The following is a 20403-nucleotide window of genomic DNA, read 5'->3' on the forward strand; positions in this document are numbered from 1 at the left end:
TGATTATAGATATTGTATTATGTTATGAATGACCCTGTAATTTACTTTTGTAAAGCAACACTTCCTTAGACTTTCAGAGTCACACACAGACCAACATTAAGCAAGGAAATGCAACTCCTGAGTGCAAAACCATGGTTTTTATTAGAAATATTCCGGTATAAAAATGATCATGCTCTACACATCGTCATCGAATAATTCATAAACATCCAGGCACTGAACTTTTGAATTTTTTTGTGTGTTTTTTTTTTATCTTTTTTTGATTGGTCAGTACATTAAAGCAGACATATTTCAATCCATATGATCATCACATACATTAATTTACCACCTATAGAAATCAGCACTTTGAACACAGTCTAGGTTTTGTTTTCACTTTTGTTGTTGTTGTTGATGGTTGTTGCTTTTTTTTCAAGGAATTTTTATTATTTTTGCAACACAGAATTTGATAAGGAGGAGAGAGGGAAGACAGAAGGGAAAGCAAGGTGGGAAAAGAGTGAAGAGGTCAGAAGACAGGAATGGAAAAGGGAAAAAAAAAATTAAAAAAAATGAGAGAGAGAACGAAAGACTCTTCACAACCACAAACCATCTCACTATTTTGAAGGGGGGAAGAATAAAAGGGATTTTTTTTCTTTTGCCAAGATACAGGAATTTAAAAAAAACCCAAAAAGTTGCTAAAGGTCTGTCACCTTCTTTCCACCTGGTGTGATGTTCAACCCCATTGGCCTCTCCCTCCAATGGAAGGCAAATATTTCACGTGGGGTGGGTTGATTGGTTCTTCCCACTACTGTTGGCGGCCACCTTCCAAAAGAACTGCCTCCAGCAGCCCAGCTATCAGAAACAGGCACCCTTGATGAGTTCTTGGAATCACATTTTTTTCTTGCACCCTCTTCACCACCATGACGTCATCTGTGCTGAGGGGCTCAACTCCACTTTCTTGTTCCTCCTCTTCAGCAGCCCTTTTCCTGTGGCCAGTTGCCACTGGCTGGTTTTAAATTGCGTGGTTGCTATAGCTGACATAAGTCTGTTTGGTAGCCAGAGCTGGAAGGCAAGAAAAGCCACACATGAAGCATCATTCATGAACTTTCTCCTATTTTTCTTTCCAAATATGGAACCTTGCACTAACCTTCACACTAGACCTGGAAAGTGCTATGTTCCGTGCCTCTCTTTGGCTAAACTAGAGGTACCAAAAAGGTGAACTTGGGCTATCTCTGCCTTTTAATGGTTGAACCCTAAACACAGCACAAAGCAAGAGCAGCGGCTTAGACTTAGTCAAGTATGGACATTCTTTAACCTCCAGGTCACTATTCCCCCCCCCCTCCTCACAGAGGTCCGACTTAATGGTCCCATTTAGACCATTTCTGGCAAAGAACTTTCAAATCTCTTAAAGAGACCAGCTAATCTTGGGCAGTGGCATAGCAATGCCCCCAGTTCCAGCCTGGAGGGGGGTGACACTCGGCGCCACCCCCCCCCCGCAACTCAAAGCCGCCACCTGGCACCACTTCCATGCAGCGGCTACTCGCACGGCAACTCTCTGCTCGCGTGCTGCAGCCTTACGAGTTGCCGTGCGAGCAGGCGCTGCACGGACAGGGTGCTGCTCACGCCCGGAATCCAGGATGGACTGGGCAAGTGTGACATCCCGCACAAATTGTGCATGTGCGCACTTGCACAGTCTGTCCCAGATGCCGGGCGTGAGCCACCGCTGCTCGCATGGGCTGAGGCAGCCCGTCCGTGCGGCAGCTTGTGCCTGGCAGCCCGGATGGACTGTGCTCTGTAGTGCGCATGCGTCGTGACGTCACGGCACACGCGCACTACAGAGCGGCACCCCGCCCCCGGGGGGTGTCCCCGCATTTGCCGCTCCGGGTGGCAAAGCGGCTCCGTACGCCACTGATCTTGGGTTGAACTGCCTTCCTCTGTATTGGTGGAGATAAGAAAAGCCCAATCCAATAAATAAATAAATTCCCAAACCCTAACATTGTGGAGCCTGGCTTAGTCCTGGGGAGAATTTTTCACAGCTCAACCCCACCTTTTCGGGGAGAATCAGAGGAACTGATAGAGCTGAGCAAAGGCAATCTAAGTTTCGTGTGAGCAGTAGTGTTTGGAGAATAGGGCTTGCACTGAGCAATTTACTTCTCCCCTGGGGTGTAATACGCATTAAACTGCAAAAGATAAAAGAAGGGAGAAAAGAAAAAGAAATCATTTCCCTAGTTTTACTTCAGGCACTGGAGTCTGTGATGAGTTGCTCTTAATTAAATACCCACTTCCAGACAGGAAGCTGACTTTCGCAAGATAACAGATTAACCTCCCTTATGGACATTAGAACAGGAGAGCCGGTCCCCTGATCCTCCTCATATTACTCTAGATAAAGAAGGGTGGAAATTAGTCACATTTTGAGTACCAGAAGGCTTAAAATGGATGGGTGGAGCAGTTTCAGTCTGGTGATAGATTTCACATGTAGCCACACTAGCAAGGTGTCTTCTCAAAGTTTACAAGGAACAGAGACAGAGGGTTTTATTTTGAAAGAGTACAATGCTGAATCACCCAAACACGAGATACTGCTGCTGTCTCCTTACCTGCCTGGTGTGCTCTGCAAATAATAATAATAATACTAATAATAATACTAATAATAATAATAGCTTTGGACAGTGTTCTCGAAGCTACTAACATGAGTTTGGCCAAACTGCGGGAGGCAGTGAAGGATAGGCGTGCCTGGCGTGCTCTGGTCCATGGGGTCACGAAGAGTCGGACACGACTGAACGACTGAACAACAACAACAATAATAATACTAATAATAATACTAATAATAATAATAATAATAATAATAATAATAATAATAATAATAAATTTTCCAGTGCTAATGTGAAAACTAAATGCCAGTATTGTAATGCTGATGTTAAAAATTTGGGTGCATCCACATTTGGGATACAGTGTGCTGTTGCAGTCATCCAGTCTCAAATCTGAGCTGGGAAGGTACACAAAAGGTTGACCAAATTGATGAGGATGTTGGAGCATCTTCCCTATGAGAAAAGGCTGGAGTGTGTGTGTGTGTGTGTGTGTGTGTGTGAGAGAGAGAGAGAGAGAGAGAGAGAGAGAGAGAGAGAGAGAGAGAGAGAGTTAGAAAAAAAAAAAAACAACTAAGGGAGGTGGGGACCTGAGAGGTGTTTATTATGCAGACATACAGTTTGTGGCTCTGAGAAGCAGACAACTGAATTAGTTGGACCTTTGGTCTGATCCAGTGGGGAAGGTCTTATGTTGTCATGTGGTCTAGGCAAGTCAACTATAGATGCAAACTCAAACCGAGTTTTAAAAAGCAGACTAGAATTTCCTGGTGTGTTTTTTTTAATTCTGCAACCACATCACTATACACAAGCCAAATTCTCTTTCTCTTACTAGCTCTGCAGCGGTGGACTCCTGTCACTCCCCATATTGCTAACTGACAGAGGGGTACCAGTATTTAATTTCTAACAGTGCACCATCTATGCAGTATTCCCGGGATCTCCCCAGCCCCCTGTCTGACAAGGCTAATGCAGGCAGCACAAGCTGAACGGTGCTGCTTTTTTCTCCACCTGTGATGATGCCTCCCTGACAAATGAACCTTATTGAAGATTTCAGGCACTGTTATCCTCAGATAACGATTAGATGGGCCATAAGAAATCAGAGCTGACAGCGCTATTTGTTAGCCACAGTGTTTTCATAGCCAATCTGCCTGCAATCAAGCTCTGTAAATTATTTATTCTCTTGTTTATTTAAAGATACGTGACCTGCCATTGACAGAGTGAAAAATGTCCCTTCCTTCCCATGCTGACAACTCCATAGCATCTCCTGTCCTTGGTGTTAACAATGTGATCAGTCTCTGATATTCTCCCACAAGCCGCCTTGGCATTTGTATAGCCCGTCACGCCAGCTTCCATTTGGGCTGAGTTGTCGCATTCCAGACGTGAAGCACATGCGAGTACAAGGTACCGCAGGCTGGAAAATGGCTTCGTTCTCTGTGTTGCTTGCTAGTGAGCTGATTTTCACTGCCAAGTGCAGAGAAACAGATCCAACCCTTCTGAGCACTGAGGAGTGTGGTGACAATGGAAGATGACAAAAAAACTCATGGCTTGACCAACGTTCAGCCAAGCCCCAGAGGCAACTGTGGATGTTGAGTCCGTGGGAGATGGCAATCAAATTCAACAAATGTATACTTTTGATAGATAGTAAGTTTAGGGGGCAACTACCACAGATCTGAAAAATTTCTAGACAAGCAGATTCAGACCATTGGACTGTAATTGGTGGAGAGCATGGGTGCCAACTTGAATAAAATATTGGGGGCCCAGGTAAGACTCACTCCATATAATCAGTCACATGATGCAGTACACACACATGATTTGAATGGCAATGCCCATCAACTTTGGGGCCCCTCAGCCCCTTCAAATATTTTATTGAGGGGACTGAAGGGACCGCTGCTCCAGGAGTTGGCTCCTATGGTAGAGAGAGAGCTCTGTGTGATGTCATTTCCTGTTTTCAGTGGTAGGAAGAAATGAGAAATATAAATCCTTCTTCTTCCTCTCTCTCTCTCTCTCTCTCTCTCTCTCTCTCTCTCTGTGCTCTTTTCTTCAACCAACAACAGAGGCAGATGGGTTTCTGCTTGCCTGAAACTGGTTATATAGTAAACATCGGTATTTTACTTGCATACTTTCTACTGCTGCCTTTGCTGTGAACCAATGCAAGAAGATTAAGTAAATCTAATTTCAAAACTTACTTTACAAGCCTGGTTAAGCAGCATAGGAAGGGGATAAAACAGTTTACTTTGTAGCTGGGCTTGCTCAGAAAGGGAGACTTTGCTGCCAAAGCTTCTATTTTGCTTCCAAGAATGGGATTTTAAAATTCTGTTTAATCCACGTACATGGGAGACTGGAGTGATAAATTGCAATTAATATATCCTCTCCTACCCATCAAAACCTATCCCACAGAGTCATTGGTTATCATGTCTGCATTTTACCTTGCCTTGACCTCCAACTGGGCCTTACAACAGTAAGCAGCCTTCCAGGGAACAACTTATCTTTTCTGGTCAACATAACAGGTTCCGCTTTTCTAAATAATGCCTGTTGCTGGGGAACATGAGTGAGTGAAGGCTACTGTGCTTATGTTGCCACTCCTACAGCCCCCACCTCACTTTGCAAGATGTTGAGGGCTGAACTTCTAAAGCAGGGAAACTCTCCTATCCAAGTGAGTTCCGTGCATGGTTTAGAAGAATTGTGGAAGAGAAGGGTTCTAAATTACTAGGGGTGCCCACTGAGAAGGAAGAAAGGCAGAAAAGTGCCCAAGGGGGGGGGAGAGGTCCCTCACATTCACCTCCACCCCAACTTCCCAGTCCACCGGGCGGGGGGGGGGAAACACCTGCCCCACCCTGGGTGCTCGCAAACCATGGTACACCACTGACCAGCTCATTCCTACTCTTCCCTGCACAAAATGGTAGGAGGGGAGAGGATGACACGAGTCTCTGCCATCTGCTCCATTTTGGATGCAGAGCCCTTTCCCCATGGTCTGCATATGCTCCTTTATAAGAATTTATTGACCTTTTTCTTATAACAACATATACCCACACCCACACCTACAATTAAACAAATACAAAACAAATACATTGATAAAACAAATACAAACAGTGTCAAGTTTTCTTGTTGCATCTTTTCTTTAAAAAGAAAATTTCTATTTCCATATCTTGACCATTGACTTCCCCTGCCCTTTCTCCTTCGAGTTCATATCCTTAATCTATTTTATAACCATTTCTCCTGAAATTCAAATTCAATTATATAGTTACACACAATTATATATTCAACATTTAACTAACAATGCATCATCGTAGTAATATCTCATCATAATTCTTCTTCCATTGAAATCTTCACCAATCATTTATATCATATCTATCTCTTCTATCCTTTAAACTGCTGCTAATAACATAGTAACTCAAAATATCTCCTTTCATATTCAAACAAAAAATAAAACAGAAAAATTGTTGACAGTATTCACCCTCCGATTTCAAAATTCCATGACAGGCTACTTCAAATTTTACTTAGTGTTTCACCCCACACCCCCTCTGTCCATTATTCTTCTCCTGGTGGCCTCAACACTGAATTTCCCTGTGGCTTCCCTCTCCAAGCGTCCACAGATCCAGGCACAGTCCAAAACTCTCCTTGCCACGAGCTCCAGGATGTCCATCTCGTCGTCTCTCAGCTTCTCCGGTTCTTTGTAGCATTCCTTTTCTTCTTGTAAAAACCATAATTCTCTGTCCCTGGCCCCCGAGCTCACACCTCGGGGACTGGATATAACAAATCTTACCGTCGCCTTGGGACTGCCACCCCCAAAAGGCGAGTTTCTTCTCCGAAGTAGCTCACTCATTTCTCTCCATCTTCCCAGACATCCTCTCAGCTCTTTGGCAAGACTTTCTTCCAAAGTGTTAAAAGTTTTAAAAGCCTCCTCTGTGGGCAATTGGTTCTCTTTCAGACCCCCACACAAGACTTTGACTTTCCTGTACAGCAGTTCCACCTTCAAAGCAGTGAGCCTCTGTTCGTCCGTTAGTCCAGAGTTCAGTACCAATTCAAGGACGAAGCCCAACATACTGGTAGAGGGGGAGGAAGTGAGTATCAAATTTCTACTCCTGCCTCTCTGTTCATCGCCATTTTCCTAAACTGGAGCGCAGATACCGCAACTTTAAATGGAGATATTTTCCACTAATTTACTTCCCAAGAAAAAAGTTTGCCAGTCTCATGTATCAATTTTAAGCACATTGTAGCAGTCCTGTAGCAGCAGTTGCTCAAATTGGTTAGCTTCTTTAACTCGAAGGGAAGAAGGCAGGCTGCCTTTCTCCTTCCCCCCGGATCGTTCCAAAAGCTCGATTTCTGGTCAAATTAATTACTCACGACCACCGGGTTCCTTTGGCTCCATTCTTCAAAGGTAGAACTAAGACGCTCACCGCGGGCTTTGTCGCCGCATTTGCATCCCGGTTGGGGCATATCCCCGTAAGCCCGGCTCCGTTGTCCCTTCACCCCCACTCCCCCTTTACAGGGGGGGCAAGGGAAGGGTTCGGAGCCTCCGTGGGCGCAGCCGGGGAGCCCAGGGTGCGGGGCGCTCTTCCCGCACCCCAACCGGAGCCCCGCTTTGCGGTTGCGGGGCTCCTAACCCCCGGGATGGATCGGGCGCCTCGCAGCCGAAGCAGCCCCGACCACCCGCTATGGCGTCGCCAGCCGGAAGTCCTGCATATGCTAATTATGCATGATGCTCCTAGCAGTTAATTTCTGCGGGGGAGCCCTTCTCTTTAATCCCACATCTGTACAGACTAGCTGTGTTGACTTGACAGGAAGGCCTTCTGCATAACCTCAAATATGTTCTCTTCCTGATTATTACTTTCTGTTTTAAGAATGTAAAAAGAGCCCTGTTGGATCAGATCGAGGATCCATCAAGCCCAGTGTTTTGTTTCCCACAATGACTAACCAGAAAGCTTCTGGGAAGCTGACAAGCAGGGCATAGCAACAGCATCCCCTGCTATTTGCCCCCCTCCAGCATCTGTTGTTCAGAGGCGTACTGCTTGAACACGAAACAACACTTAGCTACAGACAAGCGAACAGCTCAGTCCAGTTTGCATTTAAAGGCAAAATGTGAATCGAAACACAGTCATCCTTTGCAATTCATGCTTTTCTGAATTTTGCAATGCGGTTTGCCAACCAACTCAGGTGTACAATAATACTGGATAAAGTGTGCATCAAAAGGAATATGTTAGTAAAAATCTTACAAAAATGTGAAGAACTGAAGGTTGGAATTATGAGAAATGGAGATAAACTGAAACTGACACATCTCTACCACTAGCTACAATTGCTAATAGCCAGTAATAGGCATCTGCCAGAAATTTGCCTGCTTTCTTTTAAAAGCCACCTAAAGGCAAAACTAGAAGTGATGTGGGAGATCCTTGATCAGATCTCCAGCCATGGTTGTTTTTGGCTTAAAAACAGTGTCATGTGCATTTATAAACTGAATCAGGACTGTTGTAGTGGTATTGGATTAGACCTTTTCCTTCTACTCCTTCTCCAACTTAAAACCACTACCCAGATCCCAGACAGTAAAAAAAGGACTGGTACAATATGGATACTTATGTTCTTCCCCCCACCAACAGCTGCTAATAGTAGTTTTGGTGAGGTGAGAGAGATTTAAATTAAGGTAATGGAAGAGAGAGAAAGAGTTAAATCCCTTCCCCCAACACAGTGACCCAATCTAAATTCTGTCCCCCTGACTGCTTTAAATTTTAAAAACAAATGTTGGAATATGTGGCTGGGGAGACCCGGCCAGATGGGCGGGGTATAAATAATAAATTATTATTACATTATTATGATCCTGGATCTCCCTTTTGGTTGACCTAAATTAAAGACCATTCCCATGGTGGCACACAGTGCTTCCATTAGGCCTAGGTCCAGAGTCCCACAGCCTGAGGGCATCCAAACAGTGCCAGAGAGTGGTGTTAGCAGCAGTAGTAGGTTGTGTTAGGAAGCAAAACACTGCAAGTAGCTATGGCTGAAGCCACTTGCATTTTTAATTGCAAGCATTTCCCCAGAGGGGAAAGAGTGACAGTGACATCAGCCAATCAGATGGACACAGTGTGGGGTGGGTGTTGCCAAGGTGGCAGGGGGTTCCTGCAAGGCACCTTGCCCAGAGATCCCTTAAGTTTGACAGCACCTCTGGTGGCAAAGGGACAAAGAGTTAAGTGTGTGATATTGTGAAGAGGTGCTTTCTTTTGCATGTCCTGAATCTATCGTCAACCAATTTCTTTGGATGATTCCAAATGAGAGAGAGAGAATACTCTCTGTCCAATTTCATCACACCATGCATACATTTATAAACTTGAATTATTGATATGCCACTTTTCAACAAGTTGTCAAAGTTGTTTTCAAACATCTGAATCTTTGTCGTATTTTTTTTATGAACTATAAAGCCCCACATGTTTTAGCCTTTCCACAAAGACTGCTCCATGGCATAAAAGTAAACACACATTGACCACCCTTAGCTCAAAACAAGCCATGCCTTACTACAGGACTGCATAACCTGATTTTTCTTTTAAATTGGCTTTTAGTGTGATTCATCTAATGGCTCACAATAGTTGTGCAACGATTTGTTTGCAGGATACCAGAATCACACTCCACATGCATGGTAACAATAATGTTACTATAACTTTGATGTCTAATTTGTTGGATGTTTGTTCACATACTATCTAAAAGCATCACTAGCTGATAAAATTTCACCTCTTCAGATTGTTACAGTTTGAAAAGGGAACAGCTTTAAGAGGCTTAAGAGCCTCAGCCAGAATCGCCCCTAAGGAAAAATGTTAATACTCAAAATGTGTTGTGCAATAAATTTGCCTTCTGTGCACTTTTTGAGGCCTCCCCGCTTGCTTTCCCACATTTGATAGCTTCCCTTATTTCCTTTGTTTATTTAGTTTGAAGGATGGCAGCCTTGTCCCCTCAAATCTGTCTACACTGAGGCCCAGTTGTTTTCAGTGCAGGTCAGATATATACTAATGGAGCTTCACACAAAATCAGCCAAAGCAGGCCAAAGTCAGGAAGCTTTTGTAACGGCAACAGCAATTTACAGGCACCTAGCACCTTTCATCTTAAGATCTCAAAGTACATAGTAAAGGTGAGTTTATTAATAAGGGTGACTCATAATCCGATTAAATGGAAACCCACCAGCAGACTGTTAGGGAAGCTGGAGGAAGACAGAAGAGAGGGACAAACACTGAGGATTAAACCAGTGGAAATGTAGCTATTAAAACAGTACAAAGCTGCTTGACAACCTCCTCCCTTTTGGAGTTTGGTTACTATAGAAAGAGTCACACAGTAGGGGCTTGCATAAGCAATGCTCGTGGACTGTTAGGCCAGAAAATACATTTTCTCGGATTCTCTGTAAGCAAAAGGTCTGAAAAAAAATTCTAACATGGAGCCTTTTGTTCCCTGTGAATATTCCTGCCTGCTGACTGCTCACAGCTTTATGGATGGAGAAGTGGAGGACCTCTGCTGGGCCATCACCACCCCGTTTCCTCCAGTGTCTGCAGCAGCAGAGTAGATCTGTAACATGCCCCAGCAGGAACTTTAGACAGCAGGGACACTAGTACTATGTTCTTGCAACCTTCAGATGCCAACAGCCACCTGACAAGCATCGCAGCAGGATGAAAGGAAAAGAGGCTTTTGCAAGAAGGATGCTAAGGACCGAGAGCAAGGCAAATATGAAAGGAGGATGGGCTGCCTTCTTTGTTGATGTGCATCTTGTCTGCAAAACATGCAGGAGGTGCCCAAGGCCTTTTGCCTCACTGTAGATGGTTTTCATATGAGAAGATGAGAAATTCAGACAGTATAAAAGAGCAGAATTCTCCAGTTAGCTCTGCCATTCATGCAGCTACCGGTTGTGGTATGGAGGCAGGAAGAAAACCATAGTGACGCTCCAGTGAATAAGGCCACATGAGTTATTTATTTTTATATGCCAGCATGTGCTATACCAGTGGGATGAATTGGAAGAGCTTTTGTGACCTCATAGCCTACAGCTATTTTGTCCACAATCTGTGCTGGCAGTAAATTTTTCAGGGGGGGGGGGAGAAAAGAAAGACAAAAGGAAGGTTTTCCCCATAGATGGGAGTATTTTAATTTTTTTTACCATAAACTCACAACCATGACTGTGAATTAATATGATGCAAGAGCCCTCTTGGACTACTGCAATGGGCTCTACGTTGGGCTACCTTTGAAGGTGACCTGGAAACTGCAATTAATTCAGAATGCAGCAGCTAGACTAGTGACTGGGAGTGGCTGCCAAGAGCATTTAACACTGGTCCTGAGAGACCTGCATTGGCTCCCAGTACGTTTCCAAGCACAATTCAAAGTGTTAGTGCTGACCTTTAAGGCCCTAAACGGCCTTGGTCCTGTATACCTGAAGGAGCGTCTCCACCCCCATCATTCAGCCTGGACATTGAGGTCCAGCTCCGAGGGCCTTCTGGCGGTTCCCTCGCTGCAAGAAGTGAGGTTACAGGGAACCAGGCAGGTGGCCTTCTCGGTAGTGGTGCCCGCCCTGTGGAATGCCCTCCCACCAGATGTCAAGGAAATAAACAACTATCTGACTTTTAGAAGACATCTGAAGGCAGTCCTGTTTAGGGAAGTTTTTAATGTTTAATGCTGTATTGTGTTTTTAACATTTGGTTGGGAGCTGCCCAGAGTGGCTGGGGAAACCCAGCCAGATGGGCAGGGTATATATATTGTTGTTGTTGTTGCTTAGTTGTTCAGTCATGTCTGACTCTTTGTGACCCCATGGACCAGAGCACACCAGGCACTCCTGTCTTCCACTGCCTCCCGCAGTTTGGTCAGACTCATGTTGGTATTATTATTATTATTATTATTATTATTATTATTATTATTATTATTACTGGGGTGGTGGTGCCTGTAGTGCTGTCTTTTCTCCTGGGACAGTTTTGGCAGGTTTCCTTCTGCCTTTGATATGGAGGGGGTCTGATTCATAATGTGGTAGGATATGTTCATTTTAAGTTGCAGAGAATGGATAATTTTCAGCAAGCTTCTTTAGTTACTGGGAAGGCCATGAAAGAAGACGGATCATTTCCTTACAAGTGCTTTCCTGATAAAATATCAGAAAAATACGTGTGACTCTCATTTAGGAAGGGTTATGCAGGCAGGTAATTCCCAGCTCCCAAAAAGCTGCATTTAGCAAAATCTAGAAGCCAGTGACCCAAACCTGCACCTTGAAATGAAGAACTGCTAACCCTTTCTAGGTGGCATTGCATGCATATTAAGACACAAGTGCTCAGGACTTATGTATGAAGAAAGTCATATTGAAAACCACCATGAACTGAAGTAGCACACAGATGTAATAATGTAGTAATATCACTGAATCTCTTAACTCCATCTTACTCTGCTTACCTAGATTGCTGTTCTTGCAGTGGCAGAAATGGGATGGGAGAATGAGGTGGGGGCATAGCTATCAACCCCCCCCCCCCCTGCTGTTTCCCAATGCTATAATAAGGGAATTTCCCACAAAAAAGGGGGAAAGGTTGACAGCTATGGGTGGGTGAGGAAAACCTCCCTTTCTCCATTGCACCACTAGGTGTGTGTGCAAGCAAGGAGAAAATGTGGAAGTTCAAAGGGAGGCTAAAGGCAGAATCAGACCCGCCTGTGCTGCAAATGACATCATCAAGGCGTGACAGAGTCCAAACTGAGCTCAGAAGTACCCAAACTATTTTCCCAATTGTGAGAAAAGCAGCTCAGTTGTCTCTGCTAAATTCTAAGTCCAAGTGGGAGCATTTGCCCTGTTGCTAACTCAGAGAGGGGCTGAAATGGAAGAGCATATTGAGACACTTGGCGACGGAGCATGGGTACTGAATTGCTCTCAAGAAAACTTGGTTCTTTTGCTTACACTTCAGCTACTGGTTCAAGTGTCCATTTATGGAGAGAGCTGAACTTGGGCTGCTGCCAAAAATGGCAGTTCTGCTTTGAGTTTCCCTTCCCTTCATTAACAAGATAGTGCAACTTTCTCCCCCCAGCCCCAACGTAAGAACATGGGGAAATAACTATATGGGGGCTTTCCGGGAGTGTGTGGGGGGGGGAGTCAGCATGTAGCTGTGCCCTATAAAAAGTTCCTCTCTGCAAGTGCAACCCAATCACAGAAGACAACAACGTTACTGTATTAGTGCCGCCCAATTTTCCACGGCTATGCTAAGCTGAAGCCAAGCATGCAAATATAACATTTCGATTTCCCGTAATTTGGAGTGTTGTCCCCCCCCCCCCGGATTTGCACCCATGCCTATTTAAGAGGGTAGAGTTGAAGAATGTACACACACACACACACACACACACACACACATGCATTTTCAAAGGCAATGAGCTCTGCAGCCTCCATTGAAAGCAACGGGAGTTCCAGGTAATTGGTACTTCAGAACATCAGGCCGTGCTGGTTTTGCTATTCTTCTAAGCACTGCTGAATTTCACAAGGGTTCCCATCCCAAGGGAGAGAGGGGAGGGTTGCCATGGAAACAGATTTCTAAGGGGGGGGGAAATACACCCGATTTCTCTTGTGTTTGTTCTAGGTTTGGCAGAACATGCTGCATACATATACTGAAACTATAAGAGTCAAGCTACACATTACACTCAACATTCACATCTTAACGTACACATTTACATATTTAAGCATTTAACATCAAACTATGTATTGCATTTTTTAAAGTGTGCGTAGCACTGGACACTTTCTTTTTATAGGAAAAAAGCAGCTGTGCAGGGGGGCTTGATCCTGATCAGGACTGCAACATTGTAACCCTTTCCTTCCCATAGGTGTTTCCCTCCTATGCTCACTGAAAATCCACCAGAGTGCTTAATTACTCTCAAAGATATTTGCAGGAAACGGCACAGCCAAAGGAAATAGCAATCAGGGTATTATCAATGTTCACTGGGGAAACAGCACAGGGCAGAAAACATTAGCCCAGGCTTCCTCAACCTCGGCCCTCCAGATGTTTTGAGACTACAATTCCCATCATCCCTGAACACTGGTCCTGTTAGCTAGGGATCATGGGAGTTGCAGGCCAAAAACATCTGGAGGGCCAAGGTTGAGGAAGCCTGCATTAGCCCCTCTTTCCCACATGCCAGAATCCTGAAAAAGAGGAAGTGGCAGTGCTAAGCATGCTTTTAAAAATGTTTGCTTGGCAGAACATGTTTTTGACCTCAAGGTGCACTGGCAGGATTATGTGATCTCCCGTAAGCCAGGCCACATATGACATAAGCAGGAAAACATGCCAAACGAGGTTTCTTTAAACCACTTTATAAATCAGCAGGTTGGAAGATTTTAGGCTTGTGGGACCAACTTTGCTTTTCACTACAACCCTGAGGTCTGCCAGCAAGAACCAGCTACACAATAGGAGCCCAGGAAGGTGGACACAGAATTGCACAAGGTGCCTTTGTGCATATACTTGGTCTTCATACACAATTTTACTCCTGTTCAGCCCCCCACCCCCAACTTTATTGACTTCAGCAACCTAGGGTTTTTTTGTTTTGTTTTGTTTTGCTACTGTTAAACCACTGAGATTCAGAAACCTCTATAGCTTTCAATCTGATTTCTGTGCACCCTAGGGATCCTCCTTTATTTTGTGTGTCTTCCACAGACCCTTCGGATGTCTTTTATTCTGAACAATGGGAAATTTCATATGGTAGGCCTCCCATACTTTAAAACTTATAGAGGTTATGATTGTGTTGTTAGTGCTCAGAAATGGAGCTGCAAATCTAGAACACAGAAACTTCATGCCTTGGCTATGAATTCATTTAGCCAACTTTCTTGAGCTCTGTCACCCTCCTTTGCAGTATGAGCACACTGCTCTCCCTTATAGGGTTGTTTTACTTGAGTTCACAATTAGAGGAAGATGTTTTAAAGGGGGCAGGGCAACATGGACTCAGGTGAGTTTAGAAGGTTACCTTGTGTTTCCAGATTTTCACACAGTTCCGATTTGGCCTCTCCATTGGGGCGGAAGCCTCCTTTCTGAGTAAATTTGTTGGACATTGTGGCTGCTGTCACAACTGCCTTGAGGCTGCGCTTTCGTTTGGGCACATTTTGCTCTGGGTGGAAGAGGATGATGTAGACTTTGGGCATGTAGAGCATACCCAATGAGACAGAGGCGCTTAGGCTCACCGAGATGGTCAACGTCGTGGTCTGAATGTACATCTGAAAGACATAAGAAAACAGACTCAGCTCTGAAACCTACTTCCTAAAATATCACAACCACCTGAAAGTTTCTTTGTTGTCTGTGCGCAGAGTTGCTTGGAGCAAAACCAGGTGAGAGATTAGCATGTTTCAATTAATCTGAGTGGAAGAATTAATTAACTGAATATTTATTTCTAGTAGCAAAAATGGTCCTCAGGGATGGCTTTCACAACACACATAACTTATGGATGACCTTACCCCTTCCAGTACAAATACATCATTCCTCTAATCTTAAATTCAATCCTCTTCGTTTACATACCAATAAGATAATTTTCAAAGCATTTTGAAAGTGAGAGATGGACCATAAAGAAGGCTGATCGCCGAAGAAGAAGAAGAGAAGAAGAAGAGTTTGGATTTGATATCCCGCTTTTCACTACCCGAAGGAGTCTCAAAGCGGCTAACATTCTCCTTTCCCTTCCTCCCCCACAACAAACACTCTGTGAGGTGAGTGGGGCTGAGAGACTTCAGAGAAGTGTGACTAGCCCAAGGTCACCCAGCAGCTGCATGTGGAGGAGTGCAGACACGAACCCGGTTCCCCAGATTTCGAGTCTGCCGCTCTTAACCACTACACCAAACTGCTTTCGAATTATGGTGCTGGAGGAAACTCTTGAGAGTCCCATGGACTGCAAGAAGATCAAACCTATCCATTCTTAAGGAAATCAGCCCTGAGTGCTCACTGGAAGGACAAAACAAAATTAAAAAAACTTAAAAATTCCTTCCAGTAGCACCTTAGATACCAACTAAGTTTGTTCTTGGTATGAGCTTTCATGTGCATGCACACTTCTTCAGATGCACACTGGAAGGACAGATCCTGAAGCTGAGGCTCCAATACTTTGGCCACGTCATGAGAAGAGAAGACTCCCTGGAAAAGACCCTGATGTCGGGAAAGAGTGAGGGCACAAGGTGAAGGGGATGACAGAGGACAAGATGGTTGGACAGTGTTCTCAAAGCTACCAACATGAGTCTGACCAAATTGTAGGAGGTAGTGGAAGACAGGAGTGCCTTGCGTGCTCTGGTCCATGGCGTTACAAAGAGTCAGACATGACTAAACCACAACAAGATAATTTTCAAAGCATTTTAGCATGAATGTTTCTTAATATGTATGTTTTTACATGGAATGTTGCCTAATGTACACAGTTTTGTAAAGTTTTCCCCAGTATATAACATTTTAATGCTATTTTCATTAATATATGCATTTCCATGCACACTGTGGAGGACTGTGTTTTGGTTTGTCAATTGTTTCAGAAAAGTGCCAATTAACTAGGTTTGCATTTAAGAGTCAAATGAATTGAATTTCTTATGCACCCTAGTTGGCTGTTTTAAGCAAACCCCCCTCTTAATCCAATAACTGAAATCTGAAAATATTACTCAGAGACAGGATATTACATTTACAGTACAGCCCCACTTTCCTTCTATGATGCAATTCAAGGTAGTATTCATAGGATTCCCAGATAATCTTCCATTTCATCCTGCATTGGCCAGACCTATATCTGCTTGGTTCTCATAAGGTTGCAGTGTCATCTCAGAAGCTTTATGACTATACAACATTTAAATAGTCCCATTAAAAGGAAAGATAAAATACACCAATGCTTCATCAATATTGAGTCCTATCACATATTGCCAGTCTCAGTAAGAGGACAATTTGTAAGTTACCAAGGGAAGATGATTCTAGAGTTCAGGTGGCAAATATATTCAATGAATTCTCCTGAATAGTGGGATTGTCTAACACAGAGGTCTCCAAACTAAGGTCAGCGGGCTGGATACGGCCCGAGGGACTCATTTATCTGGCCCGTGGCAACCCCCACCGCCTGCTGCCACTGCCCATTCTTACCGACGCTGTGCGGTGCGGCTGCCCATTTCTGGGTCGGAGGAGCACTGGAAATAGCTTGTGCGCATGCACGAGCATTATTTCCAGTGCACATCTGGGTCGGAGGAGGTCTGTGCACATGCGCACAAGCTATTTCCAGTGCTCCTCCAACCTGGAAGTGCGCCGGAAATAGTGTGTGTGCGCGCACGCATATGGGTACGCGCTCCCCCGCCCTCCGGCCCGTCGTGCAATCGGCGCTGGAGACACCAGCCCAAGATGTGTTAAGTTTGCTGACCCCTGGTAACAATTTAAAAAATACTTGCTTAAATGTAAATAAACTTTCACATTACCAAACCTAAATATGGGCATATTTTTGACAAAGTGAAGGAAGTATGAGATGATTTTCAACTTAAGCAAAAGCTACCCTTCATAATTAGAAGGTAAACACCCAAGCCTTCATTTTCATTCCCTGTAACAGTAAAATACCAAAACCAAAATAACCACCAAAAATAAACAACTTGCAGATCCACAAATTCAAATTTTGCCCACCCTCATTAAAATTGGGTGCTGTCAATTGATCAATGATGCTTTAGCAGACTATTATAGATAAGAAGTTGCAGCTCTACTGAATAGCTATAGAAAGGAGTGGTTGCTGGACTCCAACTTGCATCAAATTATTTGGCCATGCTAACTAGGGAGCTAGAATCCAGAAACATGTGGAGGGCCACAGCTTATCCACCTTCGCTACAGAGTGTTTGTGATACTTTGTTGTATTGCAAAGCTAAGACCCACTGTTGCACAAGGGATGTTTTTGCATAACATTCCCTTTTGTTGCATCCACAAAGGCATCTTGGCTGTACTTCCTTCATCCTCTCACCTCTTACATTAATTCCATGGCAGCTGAGATACGTTGCAATCACAGAAACATTGTATGGGTGGGCATCCCCCCCTCCCATTTTAAGCCTCTCCTCCGGATTCCATGCATTGCCCCTCCCATCCCAGAGTATGCAGGAAAAGCCCTTTCTCCTTTCAACAGGTAATTCTCATTCACCAGCTCGCTTCCTGAGCCGTTGTAATGTTAGTCACATATTACACACCGACGTAGCTTTTCTGCAGTCAAAACTAATTTCACGCTCACTGTCCAGGACTAACGGTGACAGATGTTTTGCAAAATGAAAGCCCATTAATCTGACTGTAGAATAATCCATTTTTCTATGGAAAGGGCCTGGCAGGCATCTCACAAATGGGGGATGTGTAAATCAGATAGCACCAGGAAGAGAAGCTCTCTTCATTTTGCCCAATCACAGAGAGGTGCCAGGGACGGGCAATTCTTCAACACTTCAAATGACAAGTCATCCTCTACTGGTTTGCCCCCACCCTCTTTACACAGTTGCATAGTGAATCTCTTATCACACATTGAGTAACGTCATACAAGACCCACATTTTATTATTTGTTATTTGTCTTTACTAAAAATTTGGATCCATCCTACTAGAGGTGTGCCAAAACATTTCAAACTTTCTATTTTTTTCCTGGGGGAAAATAAGGCTGGCATGGAGGGGGAGTAGATTTATTTAGAAATTTACAGGAAGGGTTGCCACTTATCTTATTTAACCTTAGGAGGTGACCAAGGGTTTTCCATTTTTCCTTTGCTTTCTTTTAGTAAAAGCTCCATGCCATGGAATAAGCCCCTGTCTACAACTTCCCACCAGCTGAATTCCTGAAAATCCCTTAGGGTCAACACTACGTCAAGGCAGGGCCATCTTAAGGGTATCCGGCGCTGTGGTTCACAGATCCCTCTGGCACCCCCCTCCCCGTTTCACCTTTTTACACCGCTGCGGGCAGCTTTCTGGGGCTGGAGGAGACGGGCAGTAGCTGGAGGGTGGCTCCTCCGGCGGGGAAGAGGTGGAGGCTCTGGGTGCGGCGCTGCTATGGTGCGGCAGGTGAAGGCAGTGAGCTGGTGCCGGGAGGCACCGTGTCCAGCCTCTGCCTCTTCCCAGGCACCCTCCAGAACTTGGCGTGGACTTGGGAGCCCTGGCGCCCCACGCCACTTGCTTCTATGGGCAAGACGCCCCTGTATCAAGGTGCAGGAAGCAATTCAATGGTCTGTCTACAGCTTCCTGCCAACTACACTTCATGTTTAGATCCGGTAACATAAGCAGAAACCTCATCCCAAAATTGTTAGGGAAACTTCTTCCTCCGACTGCCACATCCAACAAGAAGATCACAGAACCTCTCTCTCTCTCTCTCTCTCTCTCTCTCTCTCTCTCTCTCTCTCTCTCTCACACACACACACACACACACACACACACATTTTTGCAGGGGGGTTTCCAGCTCAGTCTTACAGTCTACAATTTGCTAATCAGGGCAGAGACTAAAGTTAGTATAGATGTTTTCCCTACACACCATCTACCTTATACAAGCCAGCTGTCACCACATTTTGGGCTTGGGTTGCAATCATCTTGATAGAAAAGAGAGGTGACTCCAGGTAAAATATAATGAGCTGGGCTCAGAAGGGGTATGATAGATTTGTGAGACACATCCTGAATGTTGGCAGGTTCTCTCTAGGCCAGTTTCCAAAATAAACAAAGGCCTCCATTTTGGGATGCTCCCATTCCCATGTTGATGGCCTTTCAGTTGATTCCCTGGTGACCCGCTGGAACGTGGAGTTAACCAGGGCTATTGACTGTCTGGCTCCGAAGCGCCCTCTCCGATTGCATGGAGCCCGGACAGCCCCGTGGTTTTCCCCGGAGCTGAGGGCGATGAAACAGTCGCTGAGACGGCTAGAGCGCCGGTGGCGGAAAACTCATTCTGAATCTGACCGGACACTGGCTAGAGCTCAACTTCGAGCCTACCAAGTGGCAATGGCAACGGCGAAGAGGGCCTTCTTCACCGTTTCTATTGCATCTGCAGAAAACAGCAGCAGGAGACTCTTCCAGGTGGTTCGCAGTTTAGCAGAACCACCATCGTCATCGGGGCCTGGTAGGGACCCCAAGATCTCCTGCAATGCTTTTGCAAAGTTTTTTGCAGATAAAGTCGCTCAGATTCGGAAGGAGGTAGATTCTACCGTGGGAGCAGGGCTGGGGCGGGAGAGTGCTAGAGCTCTGTCTAGTCATGTTTCATGGGATCAATTTCAATCTGTTACCTCCGAGGATGTGGACAGGCTGCTTGGACGAGTGAAACCAACCACCTGTGTCCTTGATCCTTGCCCATCCTGGCTAATAAAAGCGAGCCGGGAAGGACTGGGCGATGGGCTCCGCGGGGTGGTGAACGCTTCCCTCTGTGAGGGAGTCTTCCCATACCCGCTGAAGGAGGCGGTCATTAAACCGCTTCTTAAAAAAACATCTTTAGACCCGGCCAATATGGCCAACTATCGCCCAGTCTCAAATTTACCATTCTTGGGCAAGGTGATTGAGCGGGTGGTTGCGGAACAACTCCAGGCACGCCTGGAGGATGCGGACCATTTGGATCCCTTCCAATCGGGATTCAGGCCTCATCATGGGACTGAAACTGCCTTGGTCGCGCTGGTCGATGATCTCCGGCGGGCTAGGGACAAAGGTGAGAGCTGTTTCCTAGTTCTGCTGGATCTCTCAGCGGCCTTTGACACCATCGACCATAACATCCTTCTGGACCGGCTAGAGGGGTTGGGAGCTGGGGGCACTGTTATACAGTGGTTCCGCTCCTTCCTTCTGGGCCGTGTTCAGAAAGTGGTGATGGGGGATGAGTGTTCAGACCCCTGGGCTCTCACCTGTGGGGTGCCTCAGGGTTCCGTCCTCTCCCCCATGCTTTTTAATATCTATATGAAGCCGCTGGGAGAGATCATCAGGGGGTTTGGGCTGGG

The 20403-nt window shown here is 45.2% G+C and overlaps 1 protein-coding gene across 1 annotated transcript in view; it reads right to left on the bottom strand.

Annotated features, from left to right (window-relative positions):
- Window positions 1-242: 242 nt before the first annotated feature.
- The window catches only part of GRM4 (glutamate metabotropic receptor 4), a 241646-nt gene continuing 221485 nt past the window's right edge, over window positions 243-20403 (bottom strand). The window contains exons 9-10 of the mRNA XM_033152614.1: window positions 14472-14718; window positions 243-1035 (exon numbers count right to left, since the gene is read on the bottom strand). Of these exons, the coding sequence (XP_033008505.1) occupies window positions 986-1035; window positions 14472-14718 (297 nt within the window). The 3' untranslated portion in view covers window positions 243-985. The remainder of the gene's footprint in view (window positions 1036-14471; window positions 14719-20403) is intronic.

Source organism: Lacerta agilis, chromosome 6 (genome assembly GCF_009819535.1).
Source record: "Lacerta agilis isolate rLacAgi1 chromosome 6, rLacAgi1.pri, whole genome shotgun sequence".
NCBI classification, from domain to species: Eukaryota; Metazoa; Chordata; class Lepidosauria; order Squamata; family Lacertidae; genus Lacerta; species Lacerta agilis.